Source organism: Electrona antarctica, assembly GCF_951216825.1.
Source record: "Electrona antarctica genome assembly, chromosome: 24".
In the NCBI taxonomy this organism is placed as follows: Eukaryota; Metazoa; Chordata; class Actinopteri; order Myctophiformes; family Myctophidae; genus Electrona; species Electrona antarctica.
This window is the reverse complement of record NC_136803.1, coordinates 12,215,830-12,238,228: the sequence shown is the minus strand read 5'-3', so window position 1 is coordinate 12,238,228 and position 22,399 is coordinate 12,215,830. Positions and strand designations below refer to the sequence as shown.

At 44.1% G+C, this 22,399-nt stretch overlaps 1 protein-coding gene across 1 annotated transcript in view; it reads left to right on the top strand.

Moving 5' to 3' along the window:
• Window positions 1-22,399, top strand: part of LOC306916948 (E3 ubiquitin-protein ligase Midline-1-like) — a 70,927-nt gene that overhangs the window by 35,622 nt on the left and 12,906 nt on the right. The window contains exons 3-5 of the mRNA XM_079495049.1: window positions 11,576-11,671; window positions 18,543-18,650; window positions 21,106-21,254. Of these exons, the coding sequence (XP_079351175.1) occupies window positions 11,576-11,671; window positions 18,543-18,650; window positions 21,106-21,254 (353 nt within the window). The remainder of the gene's footprint in view (window positions 1-11,575; window positions 11,672-18,542; window positions 18,651-21,105; window positions 21,255-22,399) is intronic.

Genomic DNA, 22,399 nt, shown 5'->3' with positions numbered 1-22,399 from the left:
CATGTCCTCGACTGCATGAATTCTTTCGTCCACTTATTGTCATAGGGATTAGTTGAACTGAGCCCGATGTGCTGAGCCTGATTAACGTGCAAAGATAGCAGATCTACAAGCTCACAATGCAGCACATTGCATGTCAGAGCATGGTCAATAAATCCAAATTTCATTCTGACCCCTCCACGAAAAGGCCTCGTTGTCCTGAACCCTTATCTATCATTTATACATTATGGATCAATAGTGTGGACTTAGACTGTTTTTCGTCTGTGGCATTCTTATTGATCATGTTCTAGACTTGGATCAATGGAACTGATGTATAGTATGCGTGAAGTTTTATCTGTATCACAATGAAAACTCATTTTGACCAACATTATTTGGGGCAAACTTATTGCAATATCCTCCACTAGGCCCAACCAGTGGTCCCCGGCCTGCAGGTTGGGAATCACTGGACCGATCATTTAACCCAGTAAAACCGGGAAAGCATCTATGTCATTTTAGTTTTTGCATTGGCAATTCAAAAAAAGCAGATGTACAAGCTCGCGTCGCAGCACAAAGTGAGCTTGTGCATTTTTGCATTTTATTTTAATCTTGAAAGTGTAATGATTTTTTATCTTCTCTTCTCTTCTGGGGGGTCCCTGGCACAAACGATTTGAGATGGGTGTCCGCGGTCAAATTTATATCAATTTGGGAGGTCCTTGGCAAATTAAAAGTTTGAGAACTCCTGATTTAGAGTAGGCATTGTAGAATCGGCCTCTGGTCTTCATGGGTTAACAAAGTCATGGTCGACTAAGACAAAAGCGACTATATAATTTGACTATCCATGTAGGAGAGGACAGCTCCTACATAGCCTGGCGCAGCCAGACTTCATCCGCCCCTATTGCATATGCATGTGCCCCGAGGCCGATACAGCGCGAGGCTAGCTCCTACATAACCTGACTCCAGCAGCAGCAGCAGCTTCTAGCAGCTTCTAGCAGCAGCTTCTAGCTTCTAGCTGCTGCTGATTGGCCAGGCCGTTTTGTGGCCGGGCATCAAGTCTGCCTGAGAGTTCCCAGATGGGAGCAGGAGGGGGGAACCCAGTGTACTCTCTGCTGCCCCATCTGGCGGAGTCAGGTTAGATCCTACATGCATCTCTCACCATTCTCTAACCATTGTGAAAGTTGAAACCTCACAGGCAGCTGCAGTGCTAGAACGGAAAACTCAAGGCACTAAACTCACCCCAGATCAGTTACTATAGTTCACAAAACACAACACAGACAAATAACATAAACGTCCTCTGGGGGAAATGGCATGACAAACTAATGTCCATACTCATACACCTACATTACTAGAGGCCTGGAAAATTGTTTTGCCGGTGCAATGTCGCTATTCATTAGGGAAATAGCCTAGCTACACATCTCAGATGAAATGGTTCCTTTTCCTTTTAATGAAATAACAGGCTCCAATCGTTTCCAAGCGGTGTTATATATTTTATGAATGGCCACAGGGGGGTAGCATGGTAATATAGACGTTCTGTCACATCGAAAATGCATGCTGTCGGAGCAAAACGCAAACAAGCAAGAATTTATTTTTGTCAAGGGTGTGCACCGGTGTGTGCGGTGCAACGGCCTTTCGCCCACAGCCATGACACTTTAGTGAGACAAACGATATAATTTGTAATTTTTTTTGCTTAGGCTGTTGGTGTTGCCTTAAGGATAACTGTCAATAAAACTATGTTAATATAGCCATTCATTATGTTTATGATATTATGGGCCTCCCTCAGAGGGCCTATTTATACATTTAGTCATTATTAAGCTGTTACAACTACCCAGAATACATTGTGCTGCGTGTATCTCTCATGGCCTCCTTTTGTCGGCAGTGCAGGTGTGTGTTTCCCTGCACATTCACAGCATATGTTTAGTATGAGAAAGCATGGAAGACTAATTAACAATGAGAGCACAGGTCACTGCCTATTTCAGTTACATCTCTCTCTCTCTCTCTCTCTCTCTCTCTCTCTCTCTCTCTCTCTCTCTCTCTCTCTCTCTCTCTCTCTCTCTCTCTCTCTCTCTCTCTGTCTCTCTCCACCACACATCCAGTGAGATTACACATCGCTTTACTGCAAAACAGAACGGGGCAATGCCTTTCCGATAAGCAAGCTAATTGCCAACTGTAACATTAATGGATCAATTATGAACAAAATATAGGCTATTGCATAATTCTAGCTTTTTTCCCTGTCATGTCTATACGTCAGTCATATAATCTGCGACGCCGTAATGGGATGGCTGCCTGTATACTGTATTTTGGATAAAACGTACCCATACAAATTTAAGGCCTATACTTTATGGATTACAATAGGTAAATGAATTGCATTTTTATAGCACTTTTCCAAGTGCTCAAAGCACTTTACAATGGTTCATTCATTCATACATTGGGAGGTGAAGCGGTGAACAGTCGACGCCAACCCTAACCTCCCACGGGGCAGCACACCTAAACCTAACCTTAACCCTCTCCCAACCCTTAACGCACCCCTCACCAACCTTAATCCAGTTGTTTTAACGCACCCCTCACCAACCTTAATCCGGTCGTTTTAACGCACCCCTCACCAACCTTATGTCTAACCAATGACTATAGTCTAAACTAAGTATGCACCCCGACGCCAGCGTCCTCACTTCCCACATTCACACACCAATGGTGGCAAGCTCACATCGACCAACTCATTGGAGGCAATGTAGGGTTCAGTGTCTTGCCCAAGGACACTTCGACATGTGGACAGGGGGAGACGGGATTCGAACCGCCAACCCAGGCATAATTGGACGACATTGCTCTACCTCCTGAGCCAAACCAATAATTCTATAGTTGTTATAGTTTAGCTTGACTTCAAATTATTATTAAATGCTCTGTGGATTCATTATGTTGTATTATCCTTTAATTCTGTTGCTGTGGCAGCAACAGAAATAACCTATAACTGAGTGATTCACCCATCCTTCAGATGCATTAGAATGTGTCAACGGAGGGCATTCATATTTTCTTTATGATCTTTCATCATCATTGACAGGGGCTGGCTGTTTATTGTTTAGAGCCTATAATAGGCGGTAGACATACGGTGTGAATGTGTATTTCCATATACCCTGCGGGGGAATTATGTCTAGATCGTTTTCTTCACGAAAACATCAAGCACGTGACTCGACTGTTTTCATGGTGTGGTCACATAGGCTAAGCCTTATGTACTGTTTGTTTTGTATAAGTAGCTCGTACTGAAAGCTTGAAATGCCTGTTAAAGTGAAACTCATTAAAGCTGGGTCCTAGTTGAAGATCTATGCATGTGACCATTAGTATATCTTAGCTACACTAAAACATTTGTTATTATTATTATTCTCTTTAATGTAAGACATTCTCTTGAAGCAAATCTTTCTGGAAGATTAGATTAGATTTTTGAAATAATAAAATATGGGTCCACGACTGTGTGGGAAACAGTGGCCTAATGCATACTATACAATGGGGGGTATTTTAAATTTAAAAGTTTGACAACCACAGCTGCTAAGACTGTAGGTGCTCCACCGCCGCCCCCTAGAGGCCCCTTACAGAAGTGACGTAGTTGTGTTGAGTCAGCTATAGTGTCTCACCTCTGCAGTCTATCTGCAGCGCCAGCGACCGCGCGGCCCATCCTCGCTCCCATACATAATTAACCCCGGGAACGTGTTGCTCATTACAGGCAGCATGACGCGTGCCAAGAGTCAGATCCAACGGCCACATTAAGACCCATGTTGACCCTGAGCCGTCCCCAGAGTGGACACTCATTACAATGACGTTGTGAACACATTGAAGGGGAGGGGGGATAGCATTCTCTACATACCGAGTCTACTCAGTGCAATTGACCCATTAAGACCTGTGGAAGATTCTACCCAATCTGTAACAGTTTTCTGAGAAATGCATGCTGCTACAGCTATTATCACTGGTTCTCAAACCTTTTTCATGTCAAGGATCCCCAAAATGATATGCATTTCCCACGGACCACCATCTCAAAATATTGGACACACCAGATATATATATATATATATATATATATATATATATATACTTTGTGCTGCACTATGAGCTTGTACATCTGTTATTTTTTTAATTAGAAAATGATGGTTAAAGTGGTTCAAATCTAGGCCACTTCCGGCAGGATGGCAACTCAAGGCCCATACAATATTAATGGCAAACACCAAGGTAGATTTTCAAGTGAGAAAAACAAGAATATTTTCAGGTTTGTTTATTTATTTACGAAGTAGCCCCAAGCACGCAATTCTGAGTGCCTGAGATTAGTGTCTGGTATTGCAATATGACAGGTAAAATACACTTACTTATGCACCCTGTATAACTTGAACAATTTTCTTGAACTACTTTCTTTGTATAACTGTGGGACAGTTAAACTCTTAGAGCTTAACTGTGGGAACACCCTTTTCCTATTTGGAGATAAGAATTATGCTCTTCACAGGAAGCTGACGGCAAATCTGATTTTGACTGCCAATATCTGCCGTTATCTGGATAGTTATATTTGATGTTTATGAATTTTACATGTCGATTTCCTATATTTGTTTGAATTATTTTGATTGAGGTCACTGAAACACCCTAGTCTGGACTTTGCAGCAGCAAACGTGATGAACGTTTGTTGTATGAGTAAGTGACAAATAAACCCTGCTTCATCCTCGATGCTTGCATGTTGACAAAACACTATTTATTTATCTGTATATGCTGTGGCATAAACAATGACAAGCTTGAAATGTACTCCGCCCTTCTGCAATCTGCACACACACACACACACACACACACACACACACACACACACACACACACACACACACACACACACACACACACACACACACACACACACACACACACACACACACACACACACACACACACACACACACACACACAAAAAAACATGCAATATAGTCTTCTGCCTGTGAAAAAACAACATCTGCTACATTCACTTCTGGCCTTGACCTTTTGCCTCAAGGCTTGAGCGAAACAATGGGAAACTCCTGTCACCATGAGTCAAGAACTAGCTTAAACAGAGAACGTGAACAGAATAATGAAACCTGAAACAGTGTTTAGCGTACCACAGATCGGGCCCGTCCATTCTGTCTCAAGTCCTTAGACTTTAATCACTCCATCTTTGTTTACACGTCTCTACCGGTCCCTGTCCATCATGATACCTTTAGAAAACAACACTACGACTCTGTGTGCACGCACGCACACACGCACAACGTATAGCCACAAAGAGAGCAGCCACACAAACGTGCAGAAAGGAATGCATTTAGTTTCCCTCTCATTTTTCATATGACATAATTCTGTCACTGTGCAAACATTCTGCCTGCACAAACACAAAGCACGACCGATTGATGCTTTACGAGACCCAGCTGAGTGCTGTTTACTTCCCTCTGCCTAAATGCAATCACACTGTTTACATCTGACGGAGGAGGACCTCTGAATGCCGGATAGACGAAACGGTACCTCGACTAAAATCCACACCGCACCCTGTACGCTGTGCGCTGTGGGAGGCAGGGACGATTCTAAGTCAAGGTGCGATGTGATTTATTGTCACATGCGCTAAGAATTCAGACAGATACCAACAACGCTGTAGGTGAAGTTTGCAAAATAGAGACGTGTATAGGAAACGTAGTGGTAAACAGATAGACACAGAAACCTGGGGAGTTCTCTCCATCTCGCTCTCTTTTTCTCTCTCAGCCGGTGTTATACTTAAATTACATCCTCAGACAAGACATTTGAAGACTCGTCGTAAACAGCCGATTATCAAGCTCACGGTGTGTGCCGAACGGATATTTTCGGGTTGTCAGATGTGTTGTGCTTTCGGCCTCTCCGTTGCTTTGTCTCTCTCTCTTCCTCTGTTTGTCTCACTACGTAGCTCTGAGTCACCCTTTCTGTGCCAGACAACCCGTTACTTCTCTCTGTTGTCTCTCTGTCTTTGTCCTCTCTCTCTCTCTCTCTCTCTCTCTCTCTCTCTCTCTCTCTCTCTTCCTGTTTACACTGTCTGTCTGTCTGTCTGTCTGTCTGTCTGTCTGTCTGTCTGTCTGTCTGTCTGTCTGTCTGTCTGTCTGTCTGTCTGTCTGTCTGTCTGTCTGTCTGTCTGTCTGTCTGTCTGTCTGTCTGTCTGTCTGTCTGTCTGTCTGTCTGTGTATTCTGTCCTCCACCCTGGTTGTCATCTCTCTCTCTCTCTCTCTCTCTCTCTCTCTCTCTCTCTCTCTCTCTCTCTCTCTCTCTCTCTCTCTCTCTCTCTCTCTCACACACACACACACACACACACACACGCCTCCCTTTCTGTGCCAGACAACCCGTTACTTCTCTCTGTTGTCTCTCTGTCTCTGTCCTCTCTCTCTCTCTCTCTTCCCTGTTTACTCTGTCTGTCTGTCTGTCTGTCTGTCTGTCTGTCTGTCTGTCTGTCTGTCTGTCTGTCTGTCTGTCTGTCTGTCTGTCTGTCTGTCTGTCTGTCTGTCTGTCTGTCTGTCTGTGTATTCTGTCCTTCACCCTGGTTGTCATCTCTCTCTCTCTCTCTCTCTCTCTCTCTCTCTCTCTCACACACACACACACACACACACACACACACACACACACACACACACACACACACACACACACACACACACACACACACACGGTAATGAGCAGTCGAATGGAGTTAGTATTTGGCTACAGGACATGGATGCCCTGGTACATTTTGCACTGACTCTCCAGTTATTTGGGGACGTGGGTCAATGTGCGCTGGGGCGATTTAGTGGCCAACTTGTCTGGGTCGACGCCGAGGGACATTTTCGCATTTGTTTGGGTTTTCATTTCCCACAATGCATTGCTGTCAGCGCGAAAGCGGCGCTCGAGGGTGAATGTGTTATAGATACTGTATCACATGCACGCTCTCGTGCACGCATGCACATGGACACACACACATAAACACACAAACACACACACACACACACACACACACACACACACACACACACACACACACACACACACACACACACACACACACACACACACACACACACACACACACACAGAGTATACATAGGATATAATTGCAAGGACATTCTTTTCATTGGTTTAGAGAAGACAGGGGCGATGAAAGGCCGGTATTCACTGTGAGGTTTCAAAGGGATGGATTCTTAATTCAGCGAGATGCAGCGCAACGCGTTACAGCCGTGACTTGTAAAGTCCTACTTTCCTACCGCTCTCGGCTGATTAGGAGCAGATGCTAGTGGAAAGACTCTGGTTTCTTTTGAAGAAACTCAGCCGCCAGTGCCTCGAACACCAGCTGACCGCGCTCAGGAAAAGTCCACTTATATTTAGAAGTGTATTTACATTTCAAGCGATTTCACTACAGTTGCCGCTCCGCCACAATCGGGCCCCGGGGAGGAGGGGGGGGGGGGGGGAGAAATTAGTTCTACTGTCAAACGTCACTTACACGACCACCTATACCATGCAGCCATATGTTAGCGTTGGCATACCTCTCATGCCGATGAAAAGGTATCCTTCGGCCTCCCAGCCTGCATCATTATTTCAAAAATTCTTATTGATTTCATGGGATGGTTTCTGTTGTGACTTTGGCGGTGGCCAAACGATATTGCGGTTGGCCCTCGATATTGAATTGGAGCACAGGCGGTGTTATACAAGCGGGCCCCAGGGAGGAGGGGGGGGGGCAATTAGTTCTACTGTCAAACGTCACTTACGGTACGTACACGGCCCGCCCATCTTACCATGCAGCCATATGTTAGCGTTGGCATACCTCTCATGCCGATGAAAAGGTATCCTTCGGCCTCCCAGCCTGCATAATTATTTCAAAAAGTCTTATTGATTTCATGGGATGGTTTCTGTTATGACGTTGGCGGTGGCCAAACGATATTGCGGTTGACCCTCGATATTGATTTGGAGCACATAGACGGACCTTGGTTTTCGCCGGTCGGGATGGCGAGCTGTCCTGGAGGGACACACACTATGCCTTGGTGTGTCCATCAAATACAGTTGGGTGCCACCGATATTGTCCCTTATCATTTGACCCATTTAGGCCTGACCTCAAAATTTAAAAAAATGTCCAGTTTTCTGAAATAAATATTTTCACGATTTTTCAAAAATAGCAGACCTACAAGCTCGTAGCGCACCACTCGGTGGCTATTTTTCAATAGCTAAATTATAACATAATGTTTAAAACACCAAAAGGGGTTCCCGCCCAAAATGGGTTAACTGTCCTTTTGCGCAGATCACGCAAACCTCAGCAAAAAGAAATGGACAATATCGATGGCCTCCAACTGTAATTACTCTGTAGTATTCTGTACTCGGGAAGTACTTCCTTGCTTCTCTAATTCGAGGAGAAAAAAAAGCAACAAATCCCATAAAGTTTCCACTTTCCCCAAAGGCCTTTGCCTTACATCTTAAATAATACCTTAAATAATTCAGCAGCTGAGTTTGGCTTAATAATACAACAATTTAAAATGTAGCTCCAAGATTCTTTTGGAATAACCACATTGAAAATGATAGCTGGACCACCAGAAAGAAAGACGGAGACTAACAGAAACTGTAGGCCACATGGAAAGGTCCATATAACTCAATATTGCTAAATGTATACCTTTGTTCAAGCTCTTCCTTGGACTCAATCTCAAGTCTTTAAATCTTACCTCTTGTTTTATCACATTTATTACCCCCAATAGCAGCAGGGCTCTAAGGTTGTCTGTCTGTCCCAATGGCCTTTCCACGCCACCCGCAGGCCACACTTTCCAACTACACACACACTCTCCCAATGTAATAGGGAATAGGCAGATGAAAGCAGCATGCAACTAAATGCACTCCGCAAGGACGAACCCATCTGATTCTGGTGACTGCTGCAGCCTTTCCTCTAGCAACACCCTTTGGCCAAACATTCCACTTTCACTTAAGATATCTCTAAATCTGATGGGCAGATTGCCATGAATTCAGGCTCTCCAGAGGATGAGCCCCAACTATTTGATTGACCTCACAGCCTTTCCCCTACTTTGTGGTTAGAGTGTCTGCCATGACACAAATGGTACCCAATGCCTCGCTGATGCACTCAGCATCAAGGGTTGGACAGTAGGGGGTAAGTCCCTGCAACATACTAACGTCTTGCCCAAGGGGTTCACTTTGCCTCATACTACAAAAACACGCTCCTGAACTTTGAACCATATGACTCAGAGTCAGGAACAAGGGGCCAGTGAGGCGCTCCAACGTTGAAGCTCTGGGCCCTAGTGGTAAGAGGAAGCCACCCTCAGGTGGAAATGTCAGCTTAGCACACAAGATACCTTGTATTTGGGCTTCCTGCCTGTTGGCGCAGCAAGCCTTAGTCACGTTTTTCTTTCTGACAGATCATCATTAGACTGACAAACAGACAGACAAGCACAATAACAGACAAACGGGCTTAATTCCCTTCCCATGACCTTAATACCAACAGACAATATGGGCACAACATATACATGCAAACGCTCATATGCATAAACGCACGCACGCACGCACGCACGCACGCACGCACGCACGCACGCACGCACGCACGCACGCACGCACGCACGCACGCACGCACGCACGCACGCACGCACGCACGCACGCACGCACGCACGCACGTGAAACATGTGTATATGAATTACGTGCTTGTGCTGTTGACTTAATGTTGGAGCTGCCCTTGTCTTGCCTGTGGGGTCTTCTTCTCTCTGAGTGGTGGTTTATTTTAAACCCTGTTGATTGTGACGCTGGCGGAGTGTCCCTCTCGCGGCAGACCGCCGTGTCGTCATCGTCGTATTGAGGCCATCCATTAAGCCCACACAGGAAGTTGAATGAACTGCAGCACGCGCGGCCGCACGCACACGGCCGCACGCACGCATGCACGCACGCACGCATGCACGCATGCACGCACGCACGCACGCACGCACTCACGCACGCAAACAAACACACACTGTACACGCACGTACACACTGACACACACAAAGAGACGCCTTCACCCCCCCTCCCACACACACACCCACACACACACACACACACACACACACACACACACACACACACACACACACACACACACACACACACACACACACACACAAACACTATTGCCTGTATCTGGGCCTCTAAAACTCTCATCCGGCCATCCCTTTTGTTTACACGCCATTCCCTCTGGGTGGGTAGATCCTTTTTAATGGCAACCATTACAGCAGAGAGGCTCTCATTCACACTGACTGGCAGTCCAAAAATACATGTCTGAATGAAGAGGAATTACTTACACTCTGGAGAGGAACATCCATGGGAAGTGATAATGCACATTCAGCCGCTCATCTGAATCACAGCACTCAAGATGTGCTGCATGCACAACTTAAGAAGAGTACTCAACCTCAATGAGCACTGTAATAGAAATGACAATATTAACGCATGCATACAACACAGTGGGGAAGATACCTTTTCCCTATCGACTCTGTCGGGTGGAAACCTCATAGGCCTATTTTGACCAAAACTGTTTGGAGCTTGTGGATCTGGTGCTGTACTTTTGATGCTTTTGTGTGACGCTGTAGTATGAGCAAAGTAGGGCGTTAATTTACAAAATAAACACACACAAAAGGTTATATTGTTGATATATTGTTGACCCATACGCATGGGTCACCCATTTACAATAAGAGGAGAGGGGTTTATCTTTACTCTAAGCTTAAAGCCGGTCAGTGCACAGCACAGATGCAGCCAGCCTTGGAGTGGCTTAGCACGCTCCGGTTGGCAATAATATGACGAAGCTCTGAGTAAGAGAGAGGCGGCGTGTTTCCCTGTAGCGAAAAGGAGACGCAAAAGAAGGCAAAAGGGGGAAGGAGAAAGGCAAGAAGAAGAAGGGACCGGGCAAAAAATAAAGACAAGAAAAGTCCACATTTGCGGAAGATCAGGGTAGAGACGGTGTTGACGTGCTGGCTGGCACCTGTTTCGCTTCGTTAGCCAGGGTCGCTGCGTGCGTGCTCTCGCGGGCAAGGCTTTTGATGGGTGATTTACTGCTTGGCTGAGTTTGGGCACAGCGGGGACAGGCTCTCCCGCTCGCGTTGTCTCGTAGTGAAGGGATTCACCACGGCCGGGTGAAACTCTAGCTCTTTCCCACTCGCGTTGCCTCGTAGTCGCACTGTAGTGAGTGGTCCACGGTCGGGAAACACGGGAAGAGGCAAGATGAGGAGGCACCACCGCAGGGACGAGGGACACCATCACCGTCCAGAGGTATTGTGGGTAGACGAGACAAGACCTGAATCTTGACTACTGTGGAGAAAGTTTGTGCAGTGTGTTTTTTAAATAGCTTTTTGGCTGAAACTGTGATGTAATGCTATCTTGGTTTGCGATCAGGTTTGTCGGTGTCTTGTCTCATAACCCAGCTTGTAGGCTAGTTGTTTGTTTTCCCTGCTGTTTCCCTTTGTAGAAGTTTGACTTTTGAAGCAAGCTTGATACTATTTTGGCGAGGAGAGGGGGTCGGCATTGTCACCTCTTTTTTTTGTTCCCTTTGCCTTGATTATACTCCTTTAATGTTCATCTCTCTCTCTCTCTCTCTCTCTCTCTCTCTCTCTCTCTCTCTCTCTCTCAGCAAGCCCTGGACTCCAACCTGAGCAGTTTGATCAAGAGGAACAACGAGCTGGAGTCACTGATGGGGAAAATGATCCAGACCTGTCAACATGTGGAGGTGAGACGCTTCTGTCCCCATGAGGGCAGTGACGGCCCGTTTTACTCTCTTACCACACTGTTATGTTCATGACCAGACTGTAGAATGAAATGATGTATAATTGATTATGTATATGTTGGTTTCATGCTGACATACAGTATTGTACTCGCTCAATTGCAAAAAGTAGCAGATCTGTATCTGCTATTAGTCGAAGCATAAAATAATTATAATCTAAAATGCCACAGATCTTTTCCAGGTCTTAATGGGCTAATGAATATGGTAGTGTTTTCAGTTGCATAATGTAGTATTCAAAGTTATAATCGTTGTCCATAATGTTACAGTAACTTCAAGTTCATTGTCACATCGCACGTTTTCAACATTCAAGGAGAGGGCGAAATTGTTTTGTGCAAGCTTCCCTCAGTTAAAAAGAAATCATTTTGTATATTGTTAGAGTAAGAATTATAATATCATAGGACTATTAGACATATCAAAGAATTATACTGTAATTATCTAATATTACAAGTATTATGCTTGCACTTCCAGTACTGGCATGTTTTATGGATAGGTACCAGCTTGAGCTCTTCATTATTATTATATTGTTCTACCTTTATTGGATAGTATTAGTTCCTCATTTAGCTGGGGGGGATCCCCTTGGAACCCCCTCATGGACCCCCAGGGGTCCTCAGATCCCACTTTTTTGAGAACCACTGAGCTGGAAGATAATAGCAGGCATTGCCTTAGCAGCCTATACACTGACACCACGGCGCGTAAACAGCGCCTCAAACTGTGACTCCGCCCACAAACGGGGGAAGTTGTGATTTTCGCTCGTTCACTGCAATGCAATTTGCGGCATTTTCAAAACAATATTGAGCAGAGTAGCGATTATCAAACGTATTTGCAATGCCATACGTTGAAAGATCTGTTGCCCGTGGACAAGGCACGCTCCCTCCGCAAGTTAGATAGCATCGGCATAGATGTTTGTCCGTATGTGATTAAGGATTGGACCAAGTTGCATTGGCAGCCATAGAAAAGTCTGGGGTAAATTCTTACCCCGGATGTGACGTTTTTGGGCGTTCCTGTCTAGCGTGGTGTCAGTGTATTCACTTTCTATTGCAGCTCTGTGTGTCAATACTGTGAAAAATGTGTGTGTTTGCTAACACTGCAGCTCGTCGGTCATGTAACGCTGGCCTACTAAGAAGCTTTAAATATAGCCGTGCCACAGGGCGTAGAAGCACTGACCCCCCACCACCCCCGTGTCTTATAGCATCTATGACTGACATGGCCTTTACAGGCTGGCAAGGCAAGGACGATTCATTAGATTCATCAAAAGATATGTTGATGTGTTGCTGTTGAAAAGGGCCCTGTCAGAAGAAGGGCGCTATTATTCACCCAACACACCGCTGGAATATTTGTTGTGGGGTTTTATGCCTTCACTGTCGGGCGGAGACCTCTTATCTCCGTCTTCTAAATGTTTTCTCGTAAGTTAACATGCCGTATACGTACTTGACCATGCTACAGCGTCAGAGAAAAGCAATCAAAAGCAACAGATCCACAAGCTCTATAGATCTGCTACTTTTTCTATTTTTGAATTTGAATCATGAAGAGTAACAGTTTTGGACATAAGGAGGTTTCTGTTAACATGCCGTATACTTGACCATGCTACAGCGTCAGAGAAAAGCAATCAAAAGCAACAGATCCACAAGCTCTATAGATCTGCTACTTTTTCTATTTTTGAATTATTTGAATCATGAAGAGTAAGAGTTTTGGACATAATGAGGTTTCCGCCCGGCACGGCAGAGACGACATGCTATAGTCTGTGCATGCGTGACTGCACACATATCTGTAGCATATGTAACTGTGTATTGCTTGGAAGTGGGCCACGGCAGCAAGCCGTCACGCACAGCATGTTTCCCATCCATGGACTAATACCAAAGGCTCACTTTCCACTTTTGATGATGCAGACATTTATTTTTTATATATGCCTATATCAAAAACACAAAAACACATTTTCACCCTTTTTCACTCAGCGGTAAAACAATTCCCTTTCAAAACCGGAAATGAATCAATTATGCATGGAATGCAAAAAGAAAAAAGAGAAATACTCCTGACCCCATTATCCCAGTGCATTATATGTATACTGTATACAGCCTCGACACACACTCTGACCTCCTAGAATAACTTGCATGTACAGTAGAGTAGGGTGTGTGTGTGTGTGTGTGTGTGTGTGTGTGTGTGTGTGTGTGTGTGTGTGTGTGTGTGTGTGTGTGTGTGTGTGTGTGTGTGTGTGTGTGTGTGTGTGTGTGTGTGTGTGTGTGTGTGTGTGTGTGTGTGTGTGTGTGTGTGTGCGTGCGTGCGCATTATGTTGCACGTGAGGCTCTTCGTCATTACAGCCTACCAAAGAGAAACCAGGCATGCTAATTTGATGATTACAAAGCTCATGATTAAAGCACACCCTCATATGTTTTCATTTAATGAAGATAATGAAGACCTTCATTTGATGTATAGTCTCTGACCAGAGCCTGACCAGCACCAGATTTGTGGGTCCAATGGCTCTCCTGATTTTTTTCTGGACTAGATTCACCATATTTTGTATTTAAAAAAAAGAAGATAAAAAAAGTAAAATAGAAAAGTTGAAAATCAATTCTATTACTCAAAAATTACCGATCTACAAGCTCAAAAATGTTGTATTGCGAAACGTTTTTTTGTCTTTGGAGATACCTCAAGTATCGTGGGCGGCTGTGGCTCAGGAGGTAGAGCAGGTCGTCCAATGATCCCTGGGTCGGCGGTTCGAATCCCGGCTCCTCCTGTCCACATGTCGAAGTGTCCTTGGGCAAGACACTGAACCCTACATTGCCTCCAATGAGTCGGTCGGTGTGAGCTTGCCACCATTAGTGTGTGAATGTGGGAAGTGAGGACGCTGGCGTCGACTGTTCGCCGCTTCACCTCCCAATGTATGAATGAATGAACCATTGTAAAGCACTTTGAGCACTTGGAAAAGCGCTATAAAAATGCAATTCATTGCAATTCATTAAGTTGAAAGTGGTAAAGACGGCAGAGATACAGATGTAAAAAATAACAAATAATGGCTTTATATGTTTGCCAAACTGAGATAATCAGTCCGGCTTCTTGGTTAACCTGCGGGAGCGCTGAGAAAATGGAGTATTCTCTCACAGCTGCACTCAGGAGCAAACAAGCAACATGGCATGCAGTTTGTAGAGCACTATGAATATTTTAACCCGTGTTTAATCTGTTCCAGAGCAAGCTGTTCCGGAGACAGCGGCCTTGATTTGCAGAGTGTGCTACACAGTTCTCCATGCCATTGAAAGGCTCATAACATGCATACTTACAGTGTGTTCATGCATACTGTATGTGTGCAGTGTTGGAGAAGATATATTTTCAAAGCACCAAATACAGCAAAGCGACCCTACAGTGTTGTTTTCGTCAACTAAAACTAAGACGAAAAATGTTCGTCGACTGCCTTTTTCCACTGACGAAAACTAAATGGAAACTAAATGAAAACTAAGCTATGATGACTAAAACTAAGACTAAATATACTGACAATTTCGTCAAAAACAAATAAAAACTAGACTAAAATGTTAGGAAGGGACTAGTGGACAAGAGATCCAGTATAAGTCATTTTACTCTTGGTTGCATGCTGAAAATAGCAGATCTACAAGCTCACAACGCGTCGCAGCTGCGACGCGTTGTGAGCTTGTAGATCTGCTATTTTCAGCAAGAGTAAAAACAGTCATTATGACGGCATCAAGGCCCGCCAAAACACATTTTAGTCGACTAAATCTACAGTTGATTTAGTCGACTAAAATCTTATGATATTTAGTCGACTAAAACTAGACTAACACTAAAACATTCCGGGTGACTAAAATGTGACTAAAACTAAAATGAAAACTATTCAAGAGACTATGACTAAAACTAAAATAAAAAAATCTGCTGCCAAAAACAACACTGCGACCCTATTGTAGTGACAATAGTTTGGTTATCTACTGTACACTTTAAAGCTGGTTCAATAATTACCAAATTTACAACGTACACGTGACAAATATGCCATGCTGATGGCACAGCAAAAAAGCATCAGAAATCGGCCTTAGGTCTACACGGGTTAAAAGCAGGCCAAAGCAATTGAATGATGCAGAATGCACGTAATAAAATAAAATAAATTAATTGGCTATGTGAGAGCTGCTTATTGGCTATGTGAGAGCTGCTGATAGATGCTGGTATTACAATACATCCTCCTGCTGTTCTCTAATATGATGCCTGCTGGGAAGCCTTCGTTTTTCTTGCTTTATGTTCTTTATGTGCGCGATTTGATGAGCTTCATTAGCACACATTTCTCAGAGGACACACATACGCAAGCGTGTGCGCAAACATACGCAAGCGTGTGCGCAAACACACGCGCACACACACACACACACACGTACACACACAGACTGTACAACTATAGGTTTTGCATTAGAAAAATGTCGCTGAATATTTTAAGCCTTTTGTCTCACTGCTTCCGAAAAGCGTGTGTGCCTGCGTGTGTGCCTGCGTGTGTGCGTGCGTGCGTGCGTGCGTGCGTGCGTGCGTGCGTGCGTGCGTGCGTGCGTGCGTGCGTGCGTGCGTGCGTGCGTGTCTGTGAATCATTTTAATGTCAGGTTTGTGTGTCAGACAACATGCTATAGTACACTACATACAGCTCTCAGATGCTCTACGTACATATTTACACCACACATGACATGGCAGCCATCTGTGCACGAGCATGGTGTGTGTGCATGTGCACATGTTCATCCCATTTGAATTTATATTCACTCAGTACCTGAACTCAAGCACACAAAGTCCCTCTATACTTCTTAAAATGATCTATATTTGTAATAATTTTACACTCCACAACATACAGTAAGAAGCAGAGCGCAATACAACTTAAAGCATAAGACTGCCAGTGTTTGAATGCATTCGTACACACTTGATAAACAAGCATAATAATAACGAGACTGTATAGTGTATATGTAGATTAGCATTCCCAGCAGGCTACGGCGAAGGGCTTAGCCTCCAACCAAAGAGATTTCTACAGAGTAAACAACAGGATAAGAATTTAACAGCATTGGCAGTCACCTCCCAACACTAAGGGGCAAGGTGGCTAATTAGCGGTTTTGGAAAAGACAGACGCGTTTGCATTTCAATGGGTACTTTTCCTTTATTAAGAGCGGAGCATAAAAGCTGTTGCCAAGGGCCAATGCAAGCTATATAATACAGAAACGACACAAGAGCTATTCATTTGTCTGAAACTCTAGCCCCGGTGGCAATGTTGGAGAGTGTGTTGATGCGGGAAAAAAAACAATAATACAAAAATCCCCACAGAAGTGTTTGAGGGAGAATTTTAAATGAATCCCTCATATTGTACGTTGACGTGAGCAAGTACGCAAGTGTGTGCGTTTGTGTGACACGAGTGAGTTCGAAACGCTCTCGTTGGCATGGCAACACTCGGAGAAAATAGCGCCTTTTCCCGCTGCTGTCATCGCTGCGTCTCCTCTTGCCAGAAAACACATTTTCTTACCCAGATATTAACCCATTCTGACCTGAGATCAGATTCTAAAAAATGTCTTGACAGATTCTAAAAATGTCTTCTACATTCTGACAGTTTTCTGAATGTTTCTATGTCAGTCGTTCTTCGATTTTTCAAAAATAGCAGACCTACAAGCTCGTAGCGCGCCACTCGGTGGCGCGCTATGAGCTTGTAGATCTGCTATTTTTCAATAGCTAAAGCATAACATAATGCTAACACCAAAAGGGGTTCCCGCCCAAAATGGGTTAATACAGTAGGTACAACAGGGAAATGGATACGAGTAGAAAGGGGACATTATGAGCAGACCTGTGCTATTGAAAAATAAACGTGAACTTTCAGTTTCATTAGCCCGCTTTGAATCATAAAGCCCTCGACTCTCTGCACTATAAAATGAGCTCAGTGCCCTGCGTCAGCAGAGCTCAATGCCATCTCTCATACAGAGTGTTTCAAATAAACATTCACATGCGCTCTTTGACATTTTCTCCCAGGTGCAGTTACAGTATATGATATCATCAATGTTGGGTTCAACCTTGTATCATCATATTCATCTATGTTTTGTTTCTTAAATCAATCTACAGTGTCACACAAAAGTAGCAAAAATAGCTGATCTTCAAGGTCAAAAAGTGTCGCATCGCATCGATTGTAGATCTGCTATTTTAGCTACTTTGGAAACTTTTCCCCCCTGTATTTCCTCCGTAACGGTTTTGGATGTACGGTTATGGTGCAAGGTTGCCGGTATGATATGCACATGTGCTTTACATTATGTATAAGTGTGAAAGCACATAGTTGCCCTTTTTTCATACAATATGCAAAGCCCCCTTGATCTCTGAACCTCAGGGTGTGCAAAGCATCAGTGAGACACACGTATACACACGGGAGAGGTTTGTGTGTCTCTCCACTACGTCAAGTCGTTGGCATGCAAAGTGTCGTCTCCTCCTTCCAACCTGGAGGGCTATAGACAGCTGATGGATGAGACGCGATGCATTGCTTCTGGACCGACATGATCTATATTAGCCAATTCACATTAAGCCATTCTGGGCGGGAACCCCATTTTGGTGTTAGCATTATGTTATGCTTTAGCTATTGAAAAATAGCAGATCTACAAGCTCATAGCGCGCCACCGAGTGGCGCGCTATGAAAAATCAAAGAACCACTGACATAGAAACATAGCTTTTTCAGAAAACTGTCAGGATGTAGAAGACATTTTTAGAATCTGATCTCAGGTCAAAATGGGTTAAGCAGCCCTCTCCCCCCTACGTCTACCCATCATCCGTCAGTGGCTCCATCCAGGGGTGTAATCCTTCCTATTATGTGTTTGTTTTCCCCATGCAGGTGAACGCCTCGCGCCAGGAGGGTAAGCTGCTGGAGGAGTGCGATGTCCTCATCGACATCATTCAGCAGAGGAGGCAGATCATTGGCACCAAGATCAAGGAGGGAAAGGTACGCAGCAGAAGTAATGAACGTATGCACACGGCGTGTTGTGATGTGTTTCAGCACCATCACAGTCCCTTTGACTTCCGTTATCAAAGTTAAAGTTAAATGGAAAAGTAGTAAAGTAAGTAAGTAGTAAGTAGTAAAGTAAGTAAAGTAAGTAAGTAGTAGTAGTAAGTAGTAAAGTAGTAAAGTAGTAAAGTAGTAAAGTAGTAAAGTAGTAAAGTAGTAAAGTATTAAAGTAAGTATGAAGCATTATATGGAGAAAAAATATATATTATATACAAATGGTGGAGGTTGTGTGTGGCCTACTGGCAGGTGCATACAATGTCTGTAGCTGATTGGTCAACAAGCACTAGGCTATATGCAAGATTAGATCTGGAAAGTCAGACAGAAAGACACGCACGCACATACGCACGCACGCACGCACGCACGCACGCACGCACGCACGCACGCACACGTCACAGAACACACACACACACACACACACACACACACACACACACACACACACACACACACACACACAAACACACACACACACACACACACACACACACAGTGTAACACCGTAAAAAAAGGTGTTTAATCAGTTGAGGTATTTTGTTTTTGCCGTTTAAATGGTATGTTTCTGTTCATTAATAAAACCACATGGTAATCAACGCTCATCATATGCTGACGATCTCAAATCCCCGCTGAGGCCTGCGTGGCTCTGCGCTGGGTTCCTTATTGAACATATTGCCAACAGACGGAGGACTCTACAGCACAGAACCACAGCTCCATAGATCCCTGAGCATAAGGGATGTGCTCTTCACTTATGGCATCGGGAAGCTGCTGGTGATTTTTCACAATTGTCTCTTAATGAGAGCTGGAAGGCACTTGGGTATTTTTTCCCCAGAAGGAGAGATTTTCCTGTTTATCTGTGTTTGATTTGCTAGTTGATACCATACGCCGCAGCGGAGACTGCGCTGAGGGATTGTGCTTTTCAGCATTATTTTTTATTTAACCCATTTTTAAAAAAACGTTCCCTCTGAAAGAATATGTAGCTATTCACAGATTTGTGCCGCATTTTTACGATTTAAAAAAAATAGCAGATCTACAAGTTCATAGCGCGCCACTCGGTGGCGCGCTATGAGCTTGTAGATCTGCTATTTTTCAATAGCTAAAGTATAACAGAATGCTTGAAACACCAAAAGGGGTTCCCCCCCAAAATGGGTTAATACTGCAATGGAGAAATACTAATTCTGGTATTCAAAATTATTGGCATCAAAATAATAACAAAAATGAAAGTAGTCCTTATGCATCTTTTCATGTCTAAAATGTATAAATGGTCTTTACATTTCTTTTCTTTTGTTGTGCTTTTCATGTAATTGTCCTTTTGTTTATTGAATTTTCTACTTGGAAAATAATAATACCGGTAACAATGTAAGAAAAGAAAATTAGCAGATCTACAAGCTCACAACATGTCTCTGACTACGATAATGATCTTGAGAGTTATTGTGGGAGGAGTTGTCAGTGCCGATGTTTCTTGGCTTCTTTCTAAAGGGTGCAGCCATTTCCTTCCCTCCCTCCTTGCTTCCTTCCTGCTTGACAAAAAACCTTTAAATTTACTGATTAGAGCCTCTAGACTCTCTCTCTCTCTCTCTCTCTCTCTCTCTCTCTCTCTCTCTCTCTCTCTCTCTCTCTCTATATATATATATATATATATATATATATGAGGATCACAACACTGACTGGGCAGATTTCATATAGGATTTCAATTGAGATTATATAGAGCTTAATTCTTTTTTTACGGGCAAAACTGCTGATGAATGGTCTGTTTGACCTCAATCCTGTTGCCGACCTCAATCCGTCTCCTTCAATCTCTGTAGATAAGATGAGAGAGAGAGAGAGAGAGAGAGAGAGAGAGAGAGAGAGAGAGGAGTGAAAAACACAGGATTCTTCCACCACAGAGTCATACTTGTCTCCCCAGACAAATCATTAATATTAATGGTGTAGATCTTTCGTTTTAATCTGGTTGTTTCCATCAATCGGTTGATAGATATATTTTCATTTTCCATCCATCTGTCTGATTCTAATTTGTTCTTACTTCCCCTTCATTTGTGTGAGGAAGACTGGTCCGATGTTACTATCAGAAGTTAACCTCTCTTGGAGTAGTCAGCTGTGGGGTGGGGGTAGGGAACTGTGACGGACATTGTGCATTTGTTTGTTTAACTGTATGTAATGTGTTTTGTTATTATTCTTTTTTTAATTTGTTCTGTAAATATGGACATTTCCTGATGTTTCTTCGAAGATTTTGTTTGTATTTGTGCTGCCATGGGGATGTGGGGGGGAAAATATATGTGAATAATTGTTTTGAAATTACTATTGTTGTTGTAAAGAAAATCAATAAACATATGTTTAAAAAATGCTGCTGTCTGTCTGGGGCCGATAATCACACTCTCTCTTGCCTTGCGGCCTCCAGGCACAGAGGCTGAGGAAACTGGCCCAACAGATCTCCAACTGTAAGACGTGCATCGAGCGCTCCTCTGCCCTCATCACACAGGCAGACCAGACACTCAAGGAGACAGACCATGCACGCTTCCTACAGACAGCCAAGACCATCACCGAGAGGTCAGAGAGTGTACGCACGCACGCACGCGCACAAGCACGTATTGCAAGTTGAAAAAACAAACAAATGTCATGGTATATAGGTACTTTACACCAGTGGTTCCCAAAGTGGGGTCCGGGGACCCCCAGGGGTCCTTGAGGGAGTTTCAGGGGGTCCCTAGCTAAATGATAGATAGGAACCAAATGGACCCTTATGGGTCTGTAACTCAGAGTGTACAAATGGAACCAAATGGACCCTGACGGGTCCATTTGGTTCCATTTGTAGTATACTCTCAGAGTTAAATCAATATTGATTTTACAATATAAATTGGGGATCCCTGGCATATCTTTTCAAATGGGGGTCCGCGGGCTAATTAGTGTTTGGGGGTCCTTGACATGAAAACGTTTGGGAACCGCTGCTTTACACCACTGCTCACTCACATGCATGCACACACACACACACACACACACACACACACACACACACACACACACACACACACACACACACACACACACACACACACAGAAATAGTCAAACTACCTTCCTTTCTTCCTTCACTCACAGCAAAAACGGAGAACTACTGTACTGTAGCAAGCGGGGGGGGGGGATTCAATTTGGTTTTGGTCTAAACATGCTCCCGATAACGTTTAAGCTTTCATCACACCACGGGATGGGGGGGGAAAGGATTTAAATTCAAATAGACGGTTGTGAAAAGTCCAGCCAGTGGACACAGACAGACAGAGCCGAACGACATTAAGCCTGTGATCCTTCGATTCGGACATAATGGAGGGCACCAACCCCTGTCAGATGAATCAGATTGTGATTGGAAAGCTGCTTGGCTGGAGCTGAAAACTCGGCGGCCTGTGCCGTCGTTGATTTTGCTCCGATTTAGCTCTCCTCTGGGCTAATCGAGCACTCACCGCCGGGCAGCAAGTCAATATTTTCGCTCTGGGCTGTGTGTGTGTGTGTGTGTGTGTGTGTGTGTGTGTGTGTGTGTGTGTGTGTGTGTGTGTGTGTGTGTGTGTGTGTGTGTGTGTGTGTGTGTGTGTGTGTGTGTGTGTGTGTGTGTGTGTGTGTGTGTGTGTGTGTGTGTGTGTGTGTGGGGGGGGGGGGGGAGCAAAGACGCTAAGCTCTGTTTTCTAGCCCTCATATAGTGAGCAATAAA